This window comes from Oryza glaberrima, chromosome 10, assembly GCF_000147395.1.
Source record: "Oryza glaberrima chromosome 10, OglaRS2, whole genome shotgun sequence".
In the NCBI taxonomy this organism is placed as follows: domain Eukaryota; kingdom Viridiplantae; phylum Streptophyta; class Magnoliopsida; order Poales; family Poaceae; genus Oryza; species Oryza glaberrima.
In genome coordinates this window covers 15800084-15824768 of record NC_068335.1, presented here as the reverse complement: position 1 = coordinate 15824768, position 24685 = coordinate 15800084, and the positions used below count along the sequence as shown (strand labels likewise).

Sequence of the window (24685 nt, the reverse complement as noted above, 5' to 3'; positions counted from 1 at the left end):
CCCACTAGCGCATACCCCTCAAACCCTAGCCGCTTGCTCTCCCTCTCTCGCGCCGCTACCGAGCACTGCCGCCTCCGCCTCCCCCTCACGCCGTCCCCGTTGCCTCGCGCCGCCGCCGCCTCCCCATCGCGCTGCCACCTCCGCCTCCCGCCGTCCCCATCGCCGGCCGAGCTGCCGCCGTCCGTCTCCCCTCCGCCCTCTCGTCCCCCACTCTCTCCCTCTCCCTTTCCCTCTCCCTCCGCCGTCTCCTCCCCCACCCTCGCCTCCGCCTTCCCGTCGCGCCATTGCCTCCGCCTACGCAGCCGCTGTCGTCGCGTCACCGTCTCCAAGCGCCTCTGCTTCCGCCTCCCCCTCGCGTCGTCGCCATCGTCGTCCCCGTCGCCCTGCGCCGCTGGCGCCATCGCGTCACCGTCTCCGACCGCCGTCACCGAGTGCAGCCGTCTCCGCCTCCGGCCTCCATCAACGACGAGGTCGGAGCGCCGACGGCTGCATCACAGGCGGCGCGAAAAGCTGAGGGCCCAATCCTGGCGGCGGGACTGCCGCGAGGTTCCGGACGCATCAACTCGAGGGGGAGACGGCGGAGGGAGTGGGGGTTGAGGCGGGCGCGGTCTTCGTCCTCCCGGCGCCAGATCTGCTTCTCATCTCCACAAGGACACCCCAGCCCACCACTCATCGGCGTCGCCATGGTCGTCGGCGTCGCCCTCACTGTCGCCGTCGCCAACAGACTGCGTTAAGAAGCCACTCCACCACCACCAGCAGCAGGGGCATCCACCGTACGCCGCACCAATGCCTTCCCCTTCCCTCCCATTTGTGTCCTCTGGGTCACAGGTAGTCGCTTCATCGGCAGCCGCGTTGCCGTCAATGTACAAGGCCAATGACCAGCAGCGAGCAACTCATGGCACCAGAGACGGCGGCGGTGACGGTGACTACTAAACTCTTGGCACAGGAGATTACAAAGGATGTGCAGGTTTGTGTGAGTTATTCTTTTAAGGTTGCCATGAGGAATAGTTAATCTCGTTTTTTTCCCTATACACCATGAATTGTTGCACATCAACATTGACAGTGATTTTCATTTTTTTATTAATGCAATGGAGCAACCTAAGGATTATACCAATTTACCAGGTGCTCTAATGCCACTGTTGGTGATGAAATTTTGAGAGACCCTAATCTTGCCATGTTTATGATGTTCTACAGAACCTGCATCCATTCCATCTAAAAGAACTCATCAGCTGGGATTGAAGTACTGATCAGATCTTTTTTTCTAGGTGAACTCGAGAAGAAAGTTCGAAAAATGGGACATTGCAATCACAACATCGGAACCTAATATCAACACTATGTTCATTGCCATAGGTTCTCCCATTTGTATAGCATTTAGAGATTTCTTTTTTTTATAAAAAAATTGTGAACAATTTCCATAAACTCACATCAAGGTGTCTCAAGCAGTGCCAGGTAAAGAAAGGGACTACAATGCTTATTCAAAGGATTATATGTCTTCCATAGTGAAGCAGTCATGCACTAATACTAGAAGCTGCTTTAGAGATGGAGACATCCTGTCAAAAATCTGCAATTACCCAATGAGTGAGCCATTTTTTCCCCATGATTACTTACTATTTCAGATTTGTATTTCTATACATGTGGCACCTTTTCATTCCAGTTTTTTTTTGACTGGGCTTTTCATTCCAGTGTTGTGCCTGAGGATCATATAAATGACTCTGATCAATCGTCCACCTTAGCTGGTTGCTCTGCTTGCTGTGACCATGCCACGACATCCGAAAACACAGAGGACCAGGTTGGTTAGCCATATTTCATACTCGTTGCCCTCTGAACAATCAATAGAGAATCACTTTTAGCAATCTGTTATGATTCATTTCCAGATGCATTAATCTATTCTCTTTCTTAGTACTTTTCTTGGTATTTTAGGTTTTCTTGGGGCTTAGTTATAGAATAGGGTTTTGGAGTGGGTTTGTGGAGGGGTGATTGGAAAGTTGAAACTCTTTTGCCGCGAATAAATCTGCAGTAACATGCCTATCATTTCACTTCAGAGCCAATGCATTTGGGTAATGTCTCAAAATTTGTTTTGTATTTGGTGGTTTCGGCTTTTTTGGTTGAAGGAATCTGCAATATATCATGCTTCCCCAATGGGTGAGCCATTTTTTCCCCATGGTTACTATTTCAGATTTGTATTTCTATACATGTGGCACCTTTTCATTCCAGTGTTGTGCCTGAGGATCATATAAACGACTCTGATCAATCCTCCACCATAACTGGTTGTTCTGCTTGCTGTGACCATGCCATGACATCCGAAAACACAGAGGACCAGGTTGGTTAGCTATATTTCATACTCGTTGCTCTCTGAACAATCAATAGCAAATCACTTCTAGCAAGCTGTTATGATTCATTTCTAGATGCATTAATCTATTCTCTTTCTTAGTATTTTTCTTGGTATTTTAGGTTTTCTTGGGACTTAGTTATAGAATAGGGTTTTGGAGTGTGTTTGTGGAAAAATTTAGAAGCTTCACATACTGGATGAATTTTTTTAGTAGTTAGCGTATTGGTTATTGGCAGTCAAATTTTTTTAGTACAACTGGTAGGAGGATGAGCTTATATTTGGCACTATTATTCAGAAGATGTTAATCTCAATCTCCCATTTTACTGTACTTAATGTTTTCTTAAATGTTACTCCCTCCATCTACTTTTGATAGTCATATTTCATCTTGACACACAGACCAAGGATAAGTAATTTTACTTATCATTCATTTAAGCATGCTACTAGTCATCCCTCGTAAACAAGCGATTCATTAATATTTACATTTCTCGAAGCCCATGTAGCCAATCATGTGTGGAAGAATGGAGAGTCACGCATTAAATTCGAGAAAATCATTAAGATGATAGGTTGTTGGATTGAAATATGCCTATCAAAAATAAAATTTTCAGATTTGGAAATATGACTATCAAAAGTAGATGGAGGGAGTAAATACTTAAAATGGGACTGCAGTTGGTCACTGATGGTTGCTTGATAGCCATAAGGAAAAGAGAGACAAAAATAATGAACTCATGCAGAGGTTTCAGTCAATTGCAAATAATATGAGATTGGTTGACTTAAAATTGAGGATGGTGTGGTATGATTAGCCTCTGTTGATCTGATCATTTTCCTTTTTCATGTCAGGTTTGACACCTTTGGATTGCATACCAGAATTTTCCATGTTCTTCAGCTCTCAATAATTCATCTTCAGGTAATATGATGGTAGTATAGGTTTTTAGATGATTTGCATCAAGGGGTGAAAATAAATTAATCAGCACTGCAACATTGATCTTTCTTATGGGTTGTCACTTTAGCTACCACAATGCTTATTTGCAAGCTCGTGATGTGTTGCAAGATCTAGAGTAGTCTAGAGAAATCTATGTCATAAGCGCCACAATTCCAAACCGAACCTCCCCCAGTGTACTGTTCGATGTGGCTGCTATAGTTCTTTTACTAAAAGTATGTAAATTTATTTGTTCTATGGCTTGTGTAGAGGAGAAAGGGAAGTGAGGAAAATTTGTAAGTGACGAATTTGACAGATTGCGACGGGCACCAGTTATGCTGGTAATTTTCTTGAACCTGACACTAATTTCAGGGTACGTACATTCTTAATCCAAGCCACAACAATGTCTGAGTGGTTTTATATGTCGACCATCTGTAGTGTCTTCTTAACTGTTCATTCTGTCTCACCAAGACTGAAGAATGCATTTCTCTTTTACCTATGTGTATTCAGTACTATGAGGTCAGATATGCAGATATACTTCTTCTACTTCTTAAATTTGTGGAATACAAATAAGCTAGGGCGAAGATAAATATGGCAGGTTAAACTATCCGTGGATATAAAATATGTCATCAAGCCTTAGATTTTTCAAGATTATCAGGAAGTGTATATTTCAGACTATGTATTTACTTTATTTTGTTTCAAGTGATGTAAAGCCAGATTATTTTTGGTCTTGTTTACATTGTATCGGTCCAGAGGTTTTGTTCCTTAGAATCATCTTCCATTGTATGAGCAGCATATTCCAAGCTGCTCCTTTAAAGGAATCACTCGCTTCCATATATGCAGTATATTTTTATTACACGATAACATCACTATTAATTGGTATCTATATGGAAATTAAATCATGCCAATATATCCAGTGAAACCAAGTGCTATTGGTTGATAGCAGTAAAGATGTGTTTTCTCTGGCATTTTAAGTTGCAGTGTTCTGATGACTTCTAATTACTAATGATGTGATGCATAAATTCTATGGCTGGTTCTGTTATTTCTTTTTATTTGAACGTAATTTGCTTCAATGATTTGATGTGGTTAAAGGAGAAAATATCTAAGGCCATGTTTGGTGTCTCAGGAGTCCAGGAGTTGGAGCCATGCAAACATGCATCATGCTAATGTCGTCCTGAGCTTCCAGATTAGGCCCTGCTGTATTGATCAATATATTCAGGTCAGTTGAGGCTCTAAATTAATTCTGATGATAATTTTTATTCTGCTGTATTTGACGGGCCTCATGCATCTGAAGATCTGGATTACTGTGGCCAAATTCGTGTTTTGATTTTGGGGTGTAAAATACTGAAATCAATACCGTTGTCCTTGCTTTCATGGGGGGTATTTGGTGATTTGGTTACTTCGATTACATCGAGTTGGAATGTCAATGCTCTCTGAACCTCGAATTTATTACTGGGTTACCGCATTAGATTATTGGCTTCGCAAGCTGGGCCTTGTGCAAATGATCCTGCGTGAAATATGCACATAATTTACTTCCCTAGACGAGTTTCTGCTAACTATTCTATAGATCATTTGCATAACCCAGCAGCCAGCTGTTTCTCTCTTCTTTTTTCCCCTCTGAACATGTTTACTTAGGTCAATTTCCAGACATTGAAATGTCTTGCAAGATCAAAATTCAAGGTTACTCCGCTCATTCTGTTTTGAGAGAGTTCAAGGCTAGAAGAGTAAAGTTAGTAAGCAAATAAAAATGATGCAAAGAATATACTTGATCAGAGCTAAGAATGCTCTCATAAGTCATAAGTCTGAACTCCCAGAAATAAAACGTCAAGCTCTTCGAAACATGATATATGCCATTTAAACCTTAAGTGCCCCTTTCAGTTTTAAGGGTAGAAGCCATGTCTTCTTGGATGCTGTCTTTTGATTTTCCGTCAAATGGATCGTCTCCTTTCTAGAGATCTAAAATAGACTTGCACAAAAGCATGCTGTGTATGCTCCCCAATTCTTCTCCTTCAACTACACAAAAACACAGAAGATAAGCTTATTAAAGAAGAGCGGAGTGTGCCTGTTTAAATTTTACCTGGAACTAATATGAAATGAAATAAGCAGCAATAAAACGTGACAGGGATTTATCATGGCATTGAAATGCTACCTCACAGTGTTACATGATTATGATGTTTCTTTCTTCTTTCTTTTCCTTTTGGCATGATAAAATGAAAACAGGATAAAAGTTGGTTTAATTATGAAAAGGCCATGGATTTACTACAGCATTATCTGTGATGACTTATTTGCTACTCTTCATGCACTCAATGCTAGGACCAAATGCATGAATAGAATGAGAAAATAGTCCTAGGTATTGGGAAACTGTATCAGACACATGCCCATTCATTCTAACAACATTTCAGTTTGATTCTCAAAATTCTTCATGCCATCAAAGTAAATACTATCTGCACTGTCTCAAATCAACTACAAAGCTGTCAATAAAAAAAACGACAAAGAAAGGGAAGAAAAGGTGAAGATAGAGCTTACTACTTATTTTAAGCACATGTCTTGATTCTCTTGAGGGCTCAATCACGGACCCCTTCGGTAATTTGTATTCATCCTTGAAAAGTGAAATGAAACTGTGGAGACCAAGGTGTCAAAGACAGAAGAAACTTGTGTAGTTATCATTTTAACTTGACAAAGGTATGCTAAGATTGGAACTTACGCATTAACAAAAAAAAGTGGAACAACATTATTTACTAAACAGAGTGACAAACCTGAAACTATAATATGATTTATTTTTCTCAGCTGATGATTAGTTCTGAATCAGTATTGCTCTTCTTGACAAATGACCTCTCTCTCTCTCTCAGCATGATGACAGCATTATTTCTATACATGGGGATATTGTGTATCCAGATAAGAATAGCATTATTTGTAGGTAAGACATATAAGAAGTAAATGTATTTCTAATTTATAAACTGAGATTGTATTATTAAGTGCTTTAACATGTCATATGCAGAAGTTGCTGGAATGCTAGATAATCTTGTCCTCTTTTAAACATAGCATGAGAATTATAGTAGAATCAAGATGCTTTCCTTTGCTTGGTAAAAATGTTTTGAACTGCATTTCAGAACTCATACCATCATCTATTTCAGTGTAATTACATTATTCTGCAGAAAGACACACAAAACTATCATGGAAATGTGGAATAGATAGTTCTATATTTATAAGGCATATAGTTCTTAATTCTTTTAATCAAGCCGAGTGCTATTTTGTGTGGTTCATGAATCTTTGCGTTACCTGTAAAGCTGTGGTTTATATATTTCTTTGGGAGCTAGGTTCGCTTGGTAATATAATTGACTGGTAGTAATATACATTGGTTGCACTTTGAATGTGCTGAGAATGGGGTCACCTTGCATGCTTTTATATTCTTAAATAATGATGAATTTTCATGTGAATGTATGCATAGCATCCACATTGTTCATGTCACTGATTAGGAAAAATGTATTATTTGTTCATGTATATCTCATTTGTTCTCTGTGTTACTATAGGCTGGAGGCTATAGAAAAATATTTCAGCCTTGAAACAGTCAAGGACATTGTGGAAGCCATGGTGAGTGATGCTTCAGTTGTTTTATACTTCCAAATCTCTGGGCATGGTATGTGCTCCTTTTCATTTGAACTTGAGTAAGCAGAATGCTGTTGATTGGTACAATAGCTTTCAAGGCTACATTTTATTTCCATCTCATTATTTACTCAAATGAATCTCGTGCATATTTTTTTTGGAATTATCAAGTATTTTTTTCAAATATAGTAGTTATCGTTACCGTTTTGGCATAGATTTTGTTCCTTAGGCTACCTTTTAATTTGATCTTGAAGGTTTTGGTTCCATATACATAAATTTTGCTTATGGTTCAAAACTTTTAAGGAGATGTTGTAAACTTGTAATCAGGAAAGTGAAGCATCTAAGTTAGATGAGGATTGTTGTACCTTGGCCTTGAAATGATTGAGAGAGCCCTATCCAGTTCTGTTGAGAGCCTCACAGTGTTTGGTAAGTAAAGAAAATAGAAAAGCTCACACTGCCATTGCCGATGGCTGACAGATTTTATTATATGCCTGTCCTACAGATGAATTGCAAGCTACAAATGCTTTGCTGTAGATATGAATTGCAAGCTTACAGAAAAGGTTTTGCACTGTGGGCTAAAAAGTCCCATTAACCAGGAAGGTGAGTGTTGTTTTTCTCCTTTAATATAAGAATTTGCTACCTCAATTTTTTTTTACTCATGTCAGCACTGAGATATAATACTGATACATGGATTGATGCTGAATTATATACATACTCCCTCAGTTTTTTAATAGATGACGCCGTTGACTTTTTCTCACATGTTTGATCATTCGTCTTATTCAAAAATTTTATGCAAATGTATAAGATATAAATCTCACTTAAAGTACTATGAGTGATAAAACAACTCATAACAAAATAAATTATAATTACGTAAATTTTTTGAATAAGACGAATGGTCAAACATGTGAGAAAAAGTCAACAGCCTCATCTATTAAAAAACGGAGGTAGTATTTCTCTAGCTTTTACTCATATGATTAAGATTTCTTTTAAATGTCAATATATCTTCTTTTTATGTATTTAAGCGTCCCTTTGTGCTTTTATTTTTGGTTTGCCAGTTGTTTATGTATTTCACTTAAGAAAGGTGTATGGATTACATGTATATAATCCTCGCAAAAAAATGCATGTATATATTGTGGATTTAGCCATCTATTTTCCCTGCTCTTTCATGCTTTCAAAAGGGCCAGCGGTCACTTGGTATTGTGTGGGTGCTCTGCACATGACTATTTTTATAAATATGTAAATCATGTTCGCGTATCCCTGCATCTTATGCTAGACGTTGATTAGTTTTCAGCAAAAAATTGGGAAGTTATACTTGGTTGAAATTAGTATTTTGTCGATGGTTATCATAAATATATCAAAAGTTCTAAACTAGAAAAAAAATGGTATCCCCAAATCTAAAATATTTCCTGCATAGTTCAAGTTAAATGAAATGGCCTCATGCATATACAGGAGTATCTAATGGAATGATTCACTCATTTACCAAAAAGATAGTACAATATTATTCATCATAGAATGCTACCATCACCACCACTATTTTTTTTATATCAGTAAAAGATGGATGAGCCTTTGGAGATTTATTAGTTATTAAGTTACTTATGCTTTTCTTACTTTCAGCTTGAAGGATACTAATATTAGTAATTCCACAAATGACACAATAGATATGCTACAACTTTGGCTCCACTTACACTATCCTGTATATGACTACAAAACTGCAGCTGTGAGAAGATAGAATGTCATTACTTCAAGGGTAAAATCCTATTTTTTTTGGTTTATAACTTGATGAATGTGATTTTGCATAATACTCCTATATATTGCTGCTACCTCATAAAAATACATTCATGGATCAATGTTCCTCTAGCACTGATAGGCCTTGAAACAAGGTTGTCCTTTTTTCCCTTAGTGTGTGCGCGCACTATGATAAGATGTTACTATTAGGGTATTAGTATGTACCTGCAGGTCTGCAGGTTCTTTTGAATGTGATTTAATTAGCTAATGTTTGCTTTCATTTCAACCTGTTTACATTTTTCAGGATGTGATGCGATGCTGAATCTAATATTGGAAAGTCAAGCCCTTTGTTCTTCAATTGTCCTATTTGCAAAGATTATGACCTTTCAATTTGTCATCAATTATTTATGTCACCAATGCATTCTCTTGGTGTATGCACCAAAGCAATTTGTACGAGGAATTACTTATATTTTTTATATAATGAAAGCATTGTGTTCATGTTTGAACTAAAAGTCTAACAAACTGAGGTTTTAGTAGGGGATGCTTTGCATTGATAATAAAGTACCCATTATTTTGTAGTTACATGGGATATTTGTTACATAGGATGGATTACTGACTCAACTCTGGTGTCATTGATATACACAGGAGAGTTAATATAGAATATATGATGTTACTAATATATTTATCAATTGATTGCTTTAGTACATGGACGTGTTTTAGTGTATGCAGGCGGCGCGCAATGGCGCGCCCCAGCATCTAGTTATATTTTAAAACATGCGTTTATGTTGATCTTTTCGTAGTTGAAACGTGAGTTAACTGGTTGAGTGATTTTGTTAACACATTAGAATTAAGAAGTAGAGCATTAAAGTTACTTTACTTTTAGTCCATATATTACATATCCCATAAAATCAAACAGTTGAAGTTCTCCACAAGGTTGAGGATAATAGAACATTACATTAGTGGATTAAGCGGTACCTTCTAAATTGTATTCTGTGGTGCTGTCAATTCAGTCTCTTTTGTAGCTTGTAAGTTTTCATCTTCCTGTTTAGAATAGGGTACCCAGATGACGTTCTTTAATACTGGTCAATGATAGGCTATTGGAGCAATTGACTTCTAAATTGAATAGAAAACAACAACCTACAGTGACTTGCCTTTCACCCTTTCTAGGCCATCCAATTGCTGTACAATCAAGATAGCCCCGTAACATATGCGTCTAGGCCTCGTTTATAAGGAGAAATATCCGCTGAAAATGATCAGCTAAGTAAAAATCCATGAAAAATCGGATCTCTTTTTTAAATTCATAAAAATACCAGGTACAGGTATAGGCATGAACTACGTTACCAAACTCAACTTCATTTGGAAAGAAAAAGAATTGACAAATTTCAAGCAAATAACACTGTTCAAATGAAATTTTACTTATTTTATAGTTTTCACTGGATAATTCCTGTGTAAACCACGACTAAAATGTCATCTAAATTAAAAGAAAATCCCATATGTAGATGAGATAATTACAATCATGTAAAATATCTTGTCCAAACTTAACTTTATTTGTGAGATGTGAAAATAATAAATTTCAAAATTACTAATCACATCCATCACATACGAAAGGAGACCAGCAATTGTCTTTTTCTACAACAGTGTTGCTACATAAATCATGTATTACATCAGAGTATCAAAGAATACGAACTCCCATTGTTGTTAGGGTGAGGGCAAGGGCATGTCTGAATCATTTTGCCAATGTAGACCTTATAAAAAATTTGGTCAAGTACGGTGGCTTGATCTGTTGCCAAAATTTTGAAATATCGATATTTTTTTGCAACAAATCAAATGAATACACTACCAATGTTTTGGCTGGCTGATTTGGGCAACAAACCAAATGGCCCTCTTTTCTCTGACTTACCTTGGATTGATGGCAACGGTGGAGCAGACACTGAATGATGGCCTTCATTCATGTTTCAGTTGTTACTTTGCATGAGTAGATCCTCAGGAACATTTGCCCTACAATATCATGCTTCAAAACAGGGTCAACCAAGCTTACCATTAGCAAGCCAACAGCTTACCGGATCGCTGCGACAATATCAACATGAAACAACCGCTCATTCCACCCAGGACACCGAGGTAATGGTAAAACAACCTTTTAAGATAGTCTAAATATCAACACAGTTGCATTGAGATTTTAAGGTAAACGGGCAACGCGCCACACAGAGGTATTCACAAAAACCACCACCGAGTCTCAGTGAGATTCCCAATTGAAGCTCACTTACCGTCTCCAGTCTAGTAACCAATTGGTGAAGATAAAAATAAATGAACCTTTTGAGTCTTGAGCTCCAGGTGAAGCTGAACTGGAGCCACCAGTTACTTATAGAAGACTATCACCCTAAGACTGATTTTGGTTCCTAGAGGAAGCAGAAGACCTGGATCTACTCTTACCACCGTCTTGACGAAGGCGTAGGAAGGCAGGTTCAATTGAGTCATCATCACTATCTACACCATTAGCATGTTGAGCTACTCGATTCTGGAAGGCTCTTCTGCGCGGCAGGAAAACATTGTTGTAGTAACTCACAAGGGCACGTTCACCTTTGTAACGGAAGGCGGCACGCAGCTTGTCCCAGAAATTGTACTTGGATGAAGGCAGATTCTGCTGGACAATGGTCTCAAACTTCTTTTCTTCATCCTTTGTCCATGTTAATGCTGCATCCTCTCCAATTTCATCAAACTTCATTGCATAGTATGATGAGCCCATTTCACGCTTCAGCTCGGTCTTTTTCTCTGCCACATGAAATCTGACACAAGAAGTGGAACCTGGGACTTCACAGTTGCACTTGTCTGGCCTGCCCTTACCAATAGTATCATCAAAGACCTCATTGTTTTTTGGAGTTAAAATAGGCTCTCCAAGAAATCTCAGCATATCTGGATCTTCATAAAGTAATGAAGGCTTCCCAGTCCATTCTGGAATATCTGCCAGACCAAAAGAGCGATTTGCACGAGAATTCCAGTTACTGCTCCCACCTGCAGATTGTTGATCATCCCATCCATCATACTGTCCATCCTCAGTTGTAAGACCACTCTGCAGGAACAAAAAGTGATCCTTCTCAATTTTATTTTATATCTTAGGAAGGAATTGTCAATTAATAATAGGCCATAGTTCAGCATGCATGTCAAGCAGTTTTGAGTTCTACAATGATTGTATATGTATGGTCTGTAAACCAATAATAAGCTAATATGTAGCAACCAGTTCGTGATTACAAAGTGGATAAGCATGGCGTATCCCTGAAGAAATATAAATGCCCAATCCACAATTCCACACAGAATACAAAATCTGAAGAAAGGTATTGCCAGGTGTGGTTTGTGCTGGCTCAATCTTATGGTAAGTACAAATATAGCCTAAACTTAGGATCATTCCAGAACATACTCTACTTGCATCTTGCCAAGTAAAACAGTAGCAAGCCAACTAGGTTTTCCCATCTTACGGTCTTACGGATAGGCATGGACTACACTATACGTGCATTCTGAGATGAGGAATATGCAATTTTACCTCATCCTTACGATAATCAGGTTTACACGTCATAGCTAGTAAGCAATTAATTACACTACACCATATGCATGGAAAGTCTTGCATTAATGGTATTACAACAGTGACAAGAAATATCGTAGTGTTTTAAGTAGATGATATTACCATTTAAAGAAAAAAAATAACTGGACAGGCTGCAGTTTTGCATTGTTACTGGTCTATTGAATATTACAAGCATCACCTTGTCTCTAGCAATTGTAGTTATGTTTAAATAAGTCGAGGACTCTTTATTTACATACCCACTATAGTTAGGGAAAAGAATCAAACATGGAATGGATCTTCTAGATGGTATGCATCAGTTATCTGTCTGGTTCAAGTTTCATTGCCACTATTTGCTACACTCAAGTATGTGACCAGTGTTTTGGTTCTTTCTCAAAGGTTGTAGCATGTTGATGGAACCCTTTATTCTAAGGTTCCCCTATAAGCAGCTCATGGTTTCTAGGTGGTACACCCTCACTCCCTTAGTATTGGCATGGGTTAGACTCCATGTGCTCTATGGCTGAGGCAAGGGACGAACAAGGCTACCCTCAAGAGGTGCAAGTCCTTAACCCGACACATGGGCATTGGTCTAATTGGCCTATAGCAAAACATATTGGTTGATGACCTCAACAACCCAGGGCAAAGGCAAGACTTGCTTGTCATCCACCCTATGGATGATTTTCCTTGCTTATCTAGTGCACATAAAAGTATTGTAGCCTTTTGTACATTAGCTACAATCCTATAAGTAACTCCTAGCAACTCATTTCTAAAACATCACGTCAATCAACACAAAACACATTTATAGGTGTTCGGTGCTCCTTAGAGTGTTCATTCATAGGCACCCACAGTATAATCAATTGAACTAGAAAGTGAACTAGCTAAGCGATGTTCAAGTGGTTTGACTGTTCAACCGAGCGATCGAACTACAATATCAAAATAATCATCTAGGATGCATGTTCCTTTCTAGGTTGCCTACACCATGGAAACCCGAGGTCGAGTCCCCACCTAGCGCCCCTTTTTAGGAGCTTTGCAAAAAGAAGAAATGATGACGCAAGCCTTGATGGAAGGAATTGGACCTCGGTTTGGCCCACTACAAAAAATCATCAGCCCTCCACCCGGTCCAACTCATCACGGTTTTAATGCCTAGTTCACCTAAAAACCACCCAATTCGAATAGCTAAAAACATCCAAATTTACAAAGTATGAACGGTTTTTGGATGCAACCAACCATTCCACTTTTTCCTAGTTAAACTGCCAATCCAGTATAACTTTTCAACACTACCATCTCCAACCATATGCCGATTGAGCAACCAATAGGCACTCAAACGTGTGACTAATTGATCAAAGTATCAAAAATGTTTTCATAGACAACCAAATAAGAAACAACATACTCCAACCAAGATAAGAAGCATATTAACACAAAGACATGTGAGCAAAGCGATTTCATATATTGTAGGCTACATACCTAATATATCACAAAAGGATGGACTTCACGAGGAATTTATACCACCTAAAAATGATGGTACAACATATCATAGGGAGTTTTGGATGTACCACTTAAAGGATATTGACAGTACGATTGGCAGCCCAAATTAATCTAATTGACCAAGACTAATCACATCAGTAGTATGAAATGCCAAACATTCCTCTTAACAAATGCGAAACATAACAAGATATCAACTTTATGGTATGCAGAGGAGTATGAAGTGCATGAATCAACCAAGTCCCAAATCATAGAAGTGCAAGAAAGATAGAGCAATGCTATCAATCATATCTTGGAATGACGATTCGACTTGAAAAAACCAAACCTAAATCCTAGGTTATGCACTTTGCAACATTTTACCGTCTCTATAGTTAGGTCAACATGAATCAAAGAAAATAAGATTAGACAAAGCGATGTTTAAGCAAAACGATGATTCGATCTACCTCAATCTATTCATGACACAAATTAAGTGGCCAAAACTTAGGGTGTTGGATTCAAACCATGGACGTGCAACTCACAAATAGGCATGGGTCCAACTAAGCATGTATGCACGGGTTGTTTGGCAGAAAGTAGAAAACTATAAGGTAGTGGATGTAGGAGCATAGGACTTTTTGGCAACTATTTATCTACTATATTCTAGTACATAAAACCATGAATCACTGGTTGATCGGTGGCAAGAGAGCTAGTTCAGGTCAATTACTCGATCAAGTTTGATCAATAAGGGCAAGCAATCAAGAAGCCCTCACAGGCAAGGGCAAACCCAAACCCCAGACCACATAGGCCATGGACCAGGGCATGGGAGTAGGGACTAAAGGTCCATCGAGGTGTGCAAATTTTCACCATCGTAGCACAGATGTATCAAGAAACTAGGCTTGGGACCATGGCTTTGGCCCATTTCTAGGTGCGTCCATGCTGATAGACATACCAATGAGCAGTCATTTTCACGGTAGATCAATTAACTAAGATGAATAAACCCACCAAGTTGCAACACGCAACATTTACTTGTATCAGACACTAGTCCAATCCAAGATTAAGGGATTGCGTCAATTTGGTCATGGTTCATGTTCATGGGATCACTTATATCAAAACATGAAAAGTATTATCAGTATAATCCAGACGAGTGACCCACCCGAGCTCTTGGCTCATCCATTCAACATTCCAATTATTCAGTCAGTCGATTCAATTGCGGTTCACTATATTTACCTTCAAAGTGGTCTAAATGCATGAATAATCCCATAGCACAACTGGACCAACTTTTTCAACTATCGGTCAACTAGGCTAGACTTTATGATTTTGATAATGTGAAAACAATGTGCATCGGTATCCTTCAATAGTGTGAATCATGACCATGGGTAGCATAGCATGGTGTCATTGCTTCTACCGCATCATTTGTCGACTACTTCTGCTCAGTGCGACTGTTGTCGTCGAGTTATCCTTGGTTCTTGGTTTGCATCTTGCAACTCGGCAACTACTTATCACAGTCTGTATGTTCATGAAAGATCATGCCATCCTACTTCGATCAATCTCTCCTTGAGATTCAATTCGCATCAACTACAACAAGAGCTACTTAAAATCTTAGATAGTGTTTTGGTTGGGGGAATAAGGTGGAATAGATAGATGGTCCTTTTTTTTATAGGATGGGACATGACGAATTGACGAAATGAAATGGTTCTAGATTTGTTTGGTTCAAAGGATGAGATAGTCCGGAGCTTTATTCGGTGTTTGATTGAAGAAATGGAATAAGATTAGATTAGTTCTAGTAACCTTCTAGTGTATCTACCGTTTTTGCTCCTTACTTTTGCCATGCCACTACCATGCATCTTGTCCCCCATCTCGTGTTAGCTAACACTAAGGACATCGGCCCGATATCCATGGCAATGGTCGTATCCCCTCAATTACAAAGCTAAGGGAAAGCAATGCCATGAAAGTCCTTGAGTGCAAAGGCAAAAAGGAGCTTGACTGCAAGACTCAACCGTCGAAAAGAGACGAAAGTCAGCCTTAGTGATCCAATGGTTCCTGATCAGATGCAGCCATGTGACTGAGCGAGACAAGTTGGGATGATCTCGTTCGGCCAATTTTTTTCGACAATATAGTTCCGAATCTAGGCAGAACATTCCACACGGTGGAATGAGTCTGTCCTAGCTTGTTCTACTTGGTTCTCCAAACCAAAAGAAGGGACAAGGGCTCGTTGCGGGACGATCATGTCCCATTCTCCCCGTCCCGAACCAAACGCTAGCATATAGCACTAGTTAATTATATCGCCTTTGTAGTGCATTGCTTGAAACAATAACCATTCCATGCATCATTTTCTATTCTCGGTAATAGTTACACCATAGAATAGAAGGCACAACAACTATTCCCCACCTACAACTACTTTTAGCATAATTTACGGCCATAAACAGTTCATTCCAAAATTTCAAACAACAAGATTCAGTAAAACATCCATGGAATCAAGTGCAATAGACCGAGTCTCATAAAATAGACATTGACTAAAGTTCTTGCATCAGAAATAAAATCGCATCCTTGTTCTCATGTCAAGATCACAATTGCGATTCCAAGTTTTGTAATGTAGTTTCTTGTTTACCTTTTTCTGCTTGATTGTCACATCACCTATAATGGCATGAAAATCATGTCATGAAATTTCATAACTGGTAAGTACAAGAATATGGAAGCCGATTGGCAACGGCTTAACAAAGAAGGGTACAAATCAAGTGAAGAAACTACAAGTGTAGGATCATCCCTTAAATGGAAAATGCCGTCTAGTATTTCCATAAAAGTTATATAGATAGATCAGAATGGTAACAATCTAGTAAACATGGAAGTAGATAATAGGGACCCAGTGTTTGCCACGACATTGAGCACTAGTCAGGCAGTAGACCAATACTTACACATAATTGTGGGGGGGCTATGCGGCTGTCGTCGGCTAGGTAACTCAGGCAAGAGGATGCCAACTAGTACCTAGATGCCACTTAGTCAAGCTAAGTAGGCACCTTTCAGAACATTACACAAAGAATCCTTCAATCATGGATATTGGTTGCACACTTGCACTACTTGCCATTCTAGCTAAAAGGGTGATGGATATGGGTGGTGAACACACATTCATATAAGTGTATAATATAAACGCCATGTCATGTGGAACAAGATTAACAAAAGCTTTGATGGATGGAGCAAATGAGAGGAGCCCCTAACCGTGGTCTAACATCAATAAGGTCATCTCCATGGGCAACCAAAACACATAAGGTGTGAGTCACGAATTCATGATCCTTTTCGTTTACTTCCACAAATTCACCAACATTGATGCCAAAGGCAATATATTCAATGAAGAGTGTGCCAATAAGTTCGAAGTTTGACCAATTGTAGTGACATTGGCCATCCAAGCATCACATGTTATATTCTATCTCTTTGATGTCCAACATTGCTTGATTGCCATCACGCCATCCAATGTGTCAAAAAGTTGTAAGACGTAGTCGATGTAGTTGGCCTTCAACTCAAGTAATAATGATTTGGCAGGAAAAGTAATGTTGAGTGACTCCGATAAAAAGTTTCTCTAAACAAGTTTCTAATATGATATATACCATAGGATGGATACCATATCATAACTACTGCTTTGAATGGGAGTTGTGCAGGTAGGGAAGAGATATCTAGGGCAGAATTATGCTTCATTTGGTCATTCCTTGCTTCCATCTCATTCGTTTCAAGGCTTTCTATCAGAGAAACTAATTTGTAGGAAGAAATTTCACAAAACCCAAGGTTTTACGATGTAATGTAAGAATGTGTTTGGTTCTAAGACTAGTTGGGATGGCATGGGACCATCCCTGATTTTTAGGATGTGATGATTCCACTCACATGTTTGGTTCATAGGATGGGACCAACCAGTTCTTTGTTTCGTAGAAAGGATGAGGGAGGGATGGGATGGACGCCATTTGTGGCTACCGTCAACCCACGTCTGATCCCAACACCACGTTGGTGGGAAGAGCGCATACGAGCCAACAGCCAGAGGTAGGATCGGCGTGGGCGGGCGCAGCCAGCAACTCGACGAGCAAGCAGGCGAGGAGGGACGGTGCGGCCGACGATTCGACGAGTGAACGAGCAAGAAGGCAAAAGGAGGAGATTCATGAGTGGGCGAAGGAGGAACGGAGCGGCTGGTGACTCGACAAGCGGACGAGCGAGCAAGCGAAAGGAGCTGCGGCGACCAACAGGGTAGGCGGGTGGACGAGCGGATGACCGGTTGCGGAGGAGAGGCGAGGCGACGGTGGCCACTCATGGAGGAGAGGCGTTGGTGGGCCACGGAGGAGCGTCAACTGCTTGCAGAGAAGAGGCAGTGGCGGGTCGCGGACGAGTGCCAACCACTCGTGGAGGAGGCAGTGGAGAGTCACGAAGGAGCGCCGGCCGCTCTAGGAGAGGCGGCGGCGGGTCGCAGAGGAGTGTCGGCCGCTCACGGAGGAGCGGTGGCGGCGACGAGTCGCGGAGGAGCACCAGCGATTGCGGAGGTGGTGGCGGGTGGTCGTGTCGGAGTGCCAGCGGTCGTGGACGGGTGGTGGGAGCGAACGAGCGCCGGCGGATGCAGAGGTGGGATTGCAATTAAACTCGGCTCAATCTGAACGACGTTGTATGCTCTGTCCAGGTGAGACGAGCTCGTCTAGCCGATGTTGCCGGATAGCTTGGTCCCGGATCTAAGAGGAATATTCCTCTCCAGGGACAAACCCAACCCACTCACCCCTAAACCAAACACTCCTAAAAGTGGGTTTGCCCCGACCCATCCCATCCTATCCTTGCAACCAAACACATCCTAAAGCAAAACTCTAGCTTTTGCAATTTCTCAAGGAATTGTGACGACAGGGTCAACAATTGAGAAGGATGTTTCATTGCAAGGAACACAACATGGCTAGATCCGATCAAGAGAGAAGACAAATTGGTGAAGACAACAGAGCTCTTTTAGATAAGGGACACATTTCATTAGTATTCTAGTAGACCCAATTAAGGCAATGCACTATCCAATCCTTGAATGTCATCAATCATGAAGCCTTGTGCCTTCACCTTTTTTGTCACTATCAAGAGAGTGAGAGGGAGAGGGAGAAGGAGAGTGCAGAGGAGAGGATAAAATGAGATAGTGGAGCCCACCAATGTGAGATTATACTAGTAAAAAGGGTGGCATAGCAGTGTGTCCATGTTTTTTTCCTATAACCTTTGGCCCTAAAAGCCTAGGTTTCTTTCGAAAAGAGTGTTATCTTTGCCCCTAAATGTATTACTAGCAAAACATATATTGTTTTAACTAACAATACATACTATGCTATGTTGTGATGTGCAGGATATCCATAGGCATTAGGCAGCAAGTTACTCATAGTAGGCTTACTGAAATATGGAAAGAAGATCACCCATATTCATGTGAATAGCAAATCAGATAATGTTAAAAAGGCCAAGGCGTTAGGCATCACCCACGGGCACTTTCTAGAGAATAGAGAACTTTCAAATTTCTCATGAAACAGTGTATTAGCATCAAACTTTCTTAACTTCATTTACTAGTCACCAATGATCCCCAAAACGGCTAGTCTTAGAAATAGAAGTGTGGTATAGTACTTTGGCATACCTAACTCCATATGCTAAATTTAAGTTTTTTAAAGAAAAAGTAGTATCAAAACTTGCCATACTACAAATGGAAAAGGTTGTGTTTTCCTTTTTCTCACAAGCAGATGCTCGTAGGCTCGTAACTACAAGAACAGAACTAGCTTCAAGTTCAAAAATTAAAGGCCAGATGACCGCAAAAATAATTTGACTAAGGAAAAGTTTTAACAGATAAAAGTTGGCAAGAATTAGGCAAAACAGAACGATTGTTCCAACCAACAGTCAACCGAAAATCCAGGTTCTACCCTGATCAAGTTTTTTGCAACACAATTCCTTATGCCTCGAACTACATAGAGCAAACATCATGGCATATGGAAAAGAAAAAGGAAACATACGAATGCTCAAACATGATCAAGCATTACACATTAGCCATGGTATCCCTCAGTCCAACACCTCGAGCAATGCTCTGTGATGGAAGATTTAACTTCCCGAAAGGTAAATCTAAGCACCAACATTTATAATCGAACAGAGTAGGAGCAACGACATCATTCTAATCTAGATCTCCAATGTAATTAACAAAACAATAACACAATCAATCATATAAAATTATCAATCAAGCAGCATTTCAAGAAAAATAGATGTAGGAGGCAGTGAGCTGTTTACCTCAGGCTCTGTTGCCTCGGGCTCAGGCGATGCGCAGCCATGGGGCTTGTCGCTGAAGCCGTCGTCGACGAACATCTGGCGGCGGAACATCAACGCCATGGAGAGGTGGTTGTCGGCGGTGTTCCTGCCGGAGCGACGCCGATCTGGCTTCTTCGCCACCTGGCGCACCCAGTTGAGCATCCCCACGAGGCTCTCCCTCTTGCGCTTCAGGTCCAGCACCTCCTCGACGCCCTCGGCGTCCCTGGCCGCCGGCGCGAGGAACTTGCCCTTCTTGGCGCTCCCGCCGCTGCTCCCGGCCTCCTCCCTCAGCTTCTGGGCCCTGAGGAAGCTCGCCTCCAGGGGGCAGAGGTACTTGTGGTACACCAGCATGATGGGGACGTCCATGGCGGGGTTGAGGCCGGCCATCTCGGCGGCGGCCGCCCACGAACGCACGGCCTCGAACCCGCCGCACGCCCTGACGGCGAGGTACAGGCGGAGCAGCCCCACGGGGGTGCCGTCCCCGAGCAGGGGAGGCATGGGGCGCGGCGGGAGCACGCCGGGCCCATGCGACTGCGCGAGGAAGGACCCGAGCAGCCGCTCGAACACCTCCGGGGCGCGGTCCTCGGGGAGGGTGATGCTGGGCAGCTCCTGCCCGGCGAGGTACCCCTGCGAGCGGAGCGTGGTGGAGACGTCGAACACCGCGAGGACGGCCTCGGACACCGCCGGGACCATAGCGAACGGCGGCGGCCTGGTGGCCGCCGCCGGCGAGGTGGGCGCGCCCTCGGGCGGCGCGCGGTTGGGGCGAGAGCTCGAGGCGTTGGATTTGAAAGGGGGCGCGGAGGAAGGGGCGGATGGTGGTGGTGGGGTTGGGAGGGGGGCCATTTTTGCTTGCAAGCCCTCAGGATTGGGAGAAAACTCCTCGTCTTCTCCTCCTCTCGCCTTTGCTTTGCTCGATGGTGTGTTGTTGGGAGAAGGGAGGGAAAAAATTTTGGGAGAAAAGGATGGCAAATGGTTTCTCTAGCTCTTAAATCATGGAGGGAGCACAAAACCCTAGATCTAGGGAAGGGGTAGGGAAGGGGAGGGGTGGGGAGGGGTGGGTGGGGAGGAGTGGGATAAGGACGAAAGCGGTGGGCCACGTCTTATTTAGTGATTAGCTGTGGACCACCTAAGTTTATTTGGAAAAGATGGCAGGTTCGTGGAAGGTGGTAGGTAGGCCACGCTTGGGTCACCTATCGATAGTGGTGGTAGGTGGAGCACGCTTTATTTTATTCCTTAAAACGTGTTATCCTATATGGAATATTTGTTTGGAATGAGATGGCATGGTGGTAGGTGGAGCACGCTATATTTTATTTCCTAAAATGTGTCATCCTATTTGTTTGTAATGAGATGGTATGAGCCATGGTTGGTGAGTCGTATTTCGTCTCATTCTATCTAAAGTGGCTATTTTTTCTCGTAAAAGAAACAACTATCTTAAAACAGCACAGAATATGTAAAAAGTGTTTACACATGTAGATTTTATTCTGTGATAGTAATATAAGATGTAATGAATTATATGTCACATGTTTCATGAGTTTTTGTATTTGTTCTATACTTTTAGTATCAAATCAAAATGATATCCACGGTGTTCTCATTTATTTAGAAGGGATTTAGTAGTACCTAGTAATATACAATGTAATTTAATGCATGATTAAATATATTATCTTTTGGCAGCGCGTATATGGTGTATTCACACTGTCAATAGGATGATGCTAAAGTTGGATTTCCTAGTTGAATTTTGTGTTTCTTTATATAACAGCCCCTCCTAATCTAAATAAGAAAAGAAAAAAAAGATGACTTTCCCCTACAACCCTAAACCCACAAGTAAATCCATGTAAATGACTTGTGCATTAACCATGTAAGAACATATTTAGTCGTAGAGTTGTTTTAGTAACTAGCTAAATGCTTATGTGTTGCAGCGGATTTTCTCAAAACAATGGCAATATTGAAGAAAATAGATTAATATCTCTCAAGAAAACATAGTGTTGGAGAAGTGAGCTGCCAACCAGGGTTACCCCCACCCCCACCTAAGTTGCACGGGGCACTACAGGACCCACCACCGTTACGATAAGGGCCCATATGGGGGGTGCATGTAACCATCCTGAGGTCCAACAAAAGGACGCCTGTAGATGCTCCTTCGAAGGAAGGCCCCAAGGTAAGGAGGGTGCCCCAATGTCGATGCCAGCTCGGGGGCTTGATGGCTGCTTGTTAGTGGGCTAGGGCCGTAAGGTTGGTTTCGAGGGCGGAGGCCTATCTTGGGCACACCGTCACAATTACAGGGATTTGACCTGGCCATGTGTGCTCCCTCACCGTGGCATTTTGCGTTAATGGCAGAATGATGTTATGGAGGAAACATGGGGATGTGACAGGGCGTACTTCTCGTCACGTGCCCATGCCGCTCCAGTAAAAAGGTGACCCCCCTCCAGCCCTAGTGGCTAACGAGTGAGCCCTATGGTGATCAGGACAATAGCCCAGTTACCCCTCCCTATGCATCGAGAGGAGAGGAAAGCACTTGTATCTGGTAGGACCCTACCAGATGGACGATGACAAGACCAAAGCAAACTAGCTCCTGTGCGAGGGCCCCACCTTTACATAAGCTTGTGTGTGTATGTTGGCATTGTGGTAACCCCTTGCCCTATAAAAGTAGGACCAATGCAGCTGAAACAGCGGTTCAAAACATAGAGATCTCAAAGTCGCTCCCCAACAATCACAAAGAACTCTAAGAACACTTATAACCCTCACCCTTAAGCAAGAACCGTAGGAGTAAGGTATTAGGCTCTCGACTAGCCCGTACTTGTCTATAGCGTTGTCCACGTGATTCACACCCGACCTCAAATACCAGTACCTTGGTCGAATCTCTAATGGAGGGTACCCAGCCTTCCCGCTTGAGGAGCTTGAGCTCCGACAGCTAGCATGCCAGGTAGGGCGTGTGTCATTGTACAAAATACGACAGTAAAAGGCAAAAGGCCACCCCGCCTCCACCATCCATTGCCGTAGGTCACAAGTGGTGCTCGGTGCACAACACTGACCGACACAACCTCTCAGTGTTGGGTTGTGCTAAACCTGGCCGAGCGTGTCAAGAAGTTTCAACGAGAGTGCAGCAAACCAAGCCTACCATCGAGCAGGAGCAGGATAGATGGTGTGCTGCTCAAATGCCTACCTCGCGAGACCGGTGTTGAGATCATCTCTAATATCCATGAAGGGGAGTGTAGCGGCCACACCATGTTCGCACCCTAGTTGGGAAAGCCTTTCGCCATGGTTTTTACTAGCCAAAGGCGCTCCAAGATGAAGGTGCATTTATCCCCCTAGTGGGTTTTGGTGGTTAATAACAATATGGTTAACGGACTAATGAGTTTTATTGAGCTACACTCAGGTGCTTTAGTCCCAAGATGTCATGGTACGGTCAAGAGATGCTTGGAGACTCCCCCAAAACATAAATTCAAGCGGGATTAAAACTCGAAGTGTGCATAGGCTACTTTACCTTTTGCAATCGAGTTTTAGGAAAAACCGTACTATTAAGAGGGGTTCCTGGTGTGGTTCTGGGATACAACAAGTGCTCTTAGTGATATCCAAGTGTCAAATTATTTTTTAGAGCTATTTTTGAAAATGGCTCTGCCCAAGACAGAAGGGCTTAGCCGGAAGTTTCGGTCCTTTGGACCCAAAAGTTCCAGACCGATGATTGGAGAACTTTTCCTAAGTGTGGTCCGGAACTTCCGAAGGACAGGAAGTTCCGGCCCTGTTTCTAGTTCAAAAATATGAGTAACGGCTAGATGATGTCACCTAGCCGTTATATATATCCAGATCGTCCCCAGCTCATGCTTTGGCCATTTCACTTTTGCATTTCCATTCCATAGTTGTTGCTAGCCTCTCCCAAGTGTTTCTTTGCTTCCTCCACCTAATCTTGAGCCATTTTTGTGAGAGAATGCGATTTTGAGGGTGAAGGAGAAAATTTGGAGATGGTGTGAAGGCTAGGATTGGTTTGAGCACTTGGGTATCTTGTGGGCTGACATCTCGGTGCTTATTACTCTTGGAGATCATTTCCTAGACGGTTAGGTGTCGCCTGCGAGCTTCATTTGCAATTGTGGATGTCCCGGGAAAGTTTGTAAAGGTTTTCCTCACCTCTGTAAGGGAACGAGGTAAGTGAGTAAAGAATCTTGTGCTGAAATCCTAGAGGTTTTTCTAGTAGAGCAACTCACACTTGTGGCATTTTCTAAAAGTAGTTTGAGTTTGATCTTGGTGGTCACTCAATTCTAGAAAATGACCTTGAAGTGTTGGAGTTGAAGGTTGTGGATTTCCTCTGAGATTTTTGCACAAGTGAGGCGATGGGTTAATCGAGACCCAGCTCTTTGGAGCTCCTCAACGGAGAGTAGGATCGCGAGATCCGAACTTCAGAAAACTCCTCCTTGTCCACTCTGTGATGTTTCTGTGCTTGTATCTGTGATCCTGTCACTTCTGTGTTTACTTGTGATTCATCTCGTGAGAATTGGCTAAGTTTCTAGAAGTGAAATTTGAATTTCATCTGTGTACCCAGAAGTTCCTGTGCAAGAACACCGGAAGTTCCGAGCTGTCTGAGCAGACTGGAAGTTTCGGTGTTCTACACCAAGAGGTTCCGGGCCTGTTGAATTTTACCGCTGCGATTTGTTTTTGAGTTTTCAGGCAAGCCTATTCACCCCCCCTCTAGGCTCCATCTGTGTGCGTTCACAAGACGCCGTCGAGCTAGTACAACGGTGTCATGCCTACTAGTTCCACGCAACACAAATCCACCAGACGACGCAAACCCTCCAAACCATCCCCCTATCGTGACCTTTCGCGATCTGGGGGCTGATATCTTGGGCATGTT

At 41.9% G+C, this 24685-nt stretch overlaps 1 protein-coding gene and 1 long non-coding RNA gene across 12 annotated transcripts; one reads left to right on the top strand and one right to left on the bottom strand.

Moving 5' to 3' along the window:
* Positions 1-910: 910 nt before the first annotated feature.
* Positions 911-10355, top strand: LOC127785604 (uncharacterized). Of its 11 annotated transcripts, none has more exons than XR_008019795.1 (12): positions 911-967; positions 1266-1578; positions 1684-1789; positions 2215-2320; positions 3167-3233; positions 3516-3618; positions 4372-4464; positions 6095-6162; positions 6776-6836; positions 7176-7274; positions 7351-7448; positions 8878-10351. It is a non-coding gene; the product is annotated as an uncharacterized LOC127785604 (long non-coding RNA). The 11 variants fall into 11 exon arrangements; XR_008019804.1 differs by lacking the exon at positions 911-967 and adding an exon at positions 8507-8595 and having other exon boundaries at positions 1270-1578; positions 8878-10355; XR_008019803.1 differs by lacking the exon at positions 911-967 and adding an exon at positions 8463-8595 and having other exon boundaries at positions 1270-1578; positions 8878-10355.
* Positions 10356-10657: 302 nt separating this feature from the next.
* LOC127785603 (AT-rich interactive domain-containing protein 1-like) lies at positions 10658-20706 on the bottom strand. The gene is made up of 2 exons (XM_052313001.1): positions 19831-20706; positions 10658-11640 (listed from the first exon to the last, which is right to left on the bottom strand). The coding sequence occupies exons 1-2, from the start codon at positions 20689-20691 to the stop codon at positions 10951-10953; spliced, it is 1551 nt and encodes a 516-aa protein (XP_052168961.1). The 5' UTR covers positions 20692-20706; the 3' UTR covers positions 10658-10950.
* Positions 20707-24685: the final 3979 nt, after the last annotated feature.

What these genes read in the sequence shown, in the direction of transcription:
- LOC127785603 (XM_052313001.1), bottom strand. Translation starts at nt 20,691, where the DNA reads ATGGCCCCCCTCCCAACCCCACCACCACCATCCGCCCCTTCCTCCGCG. An exon ending in CCGAGGCAACAGAGCCTGAG is followed by an intron (nt 11,641 to 19,830) that starts GTAAACAGCTCA and finishes TTGTTCCTGCAG; the next exon opens with AGTGGTCTTACAACTGAGGA.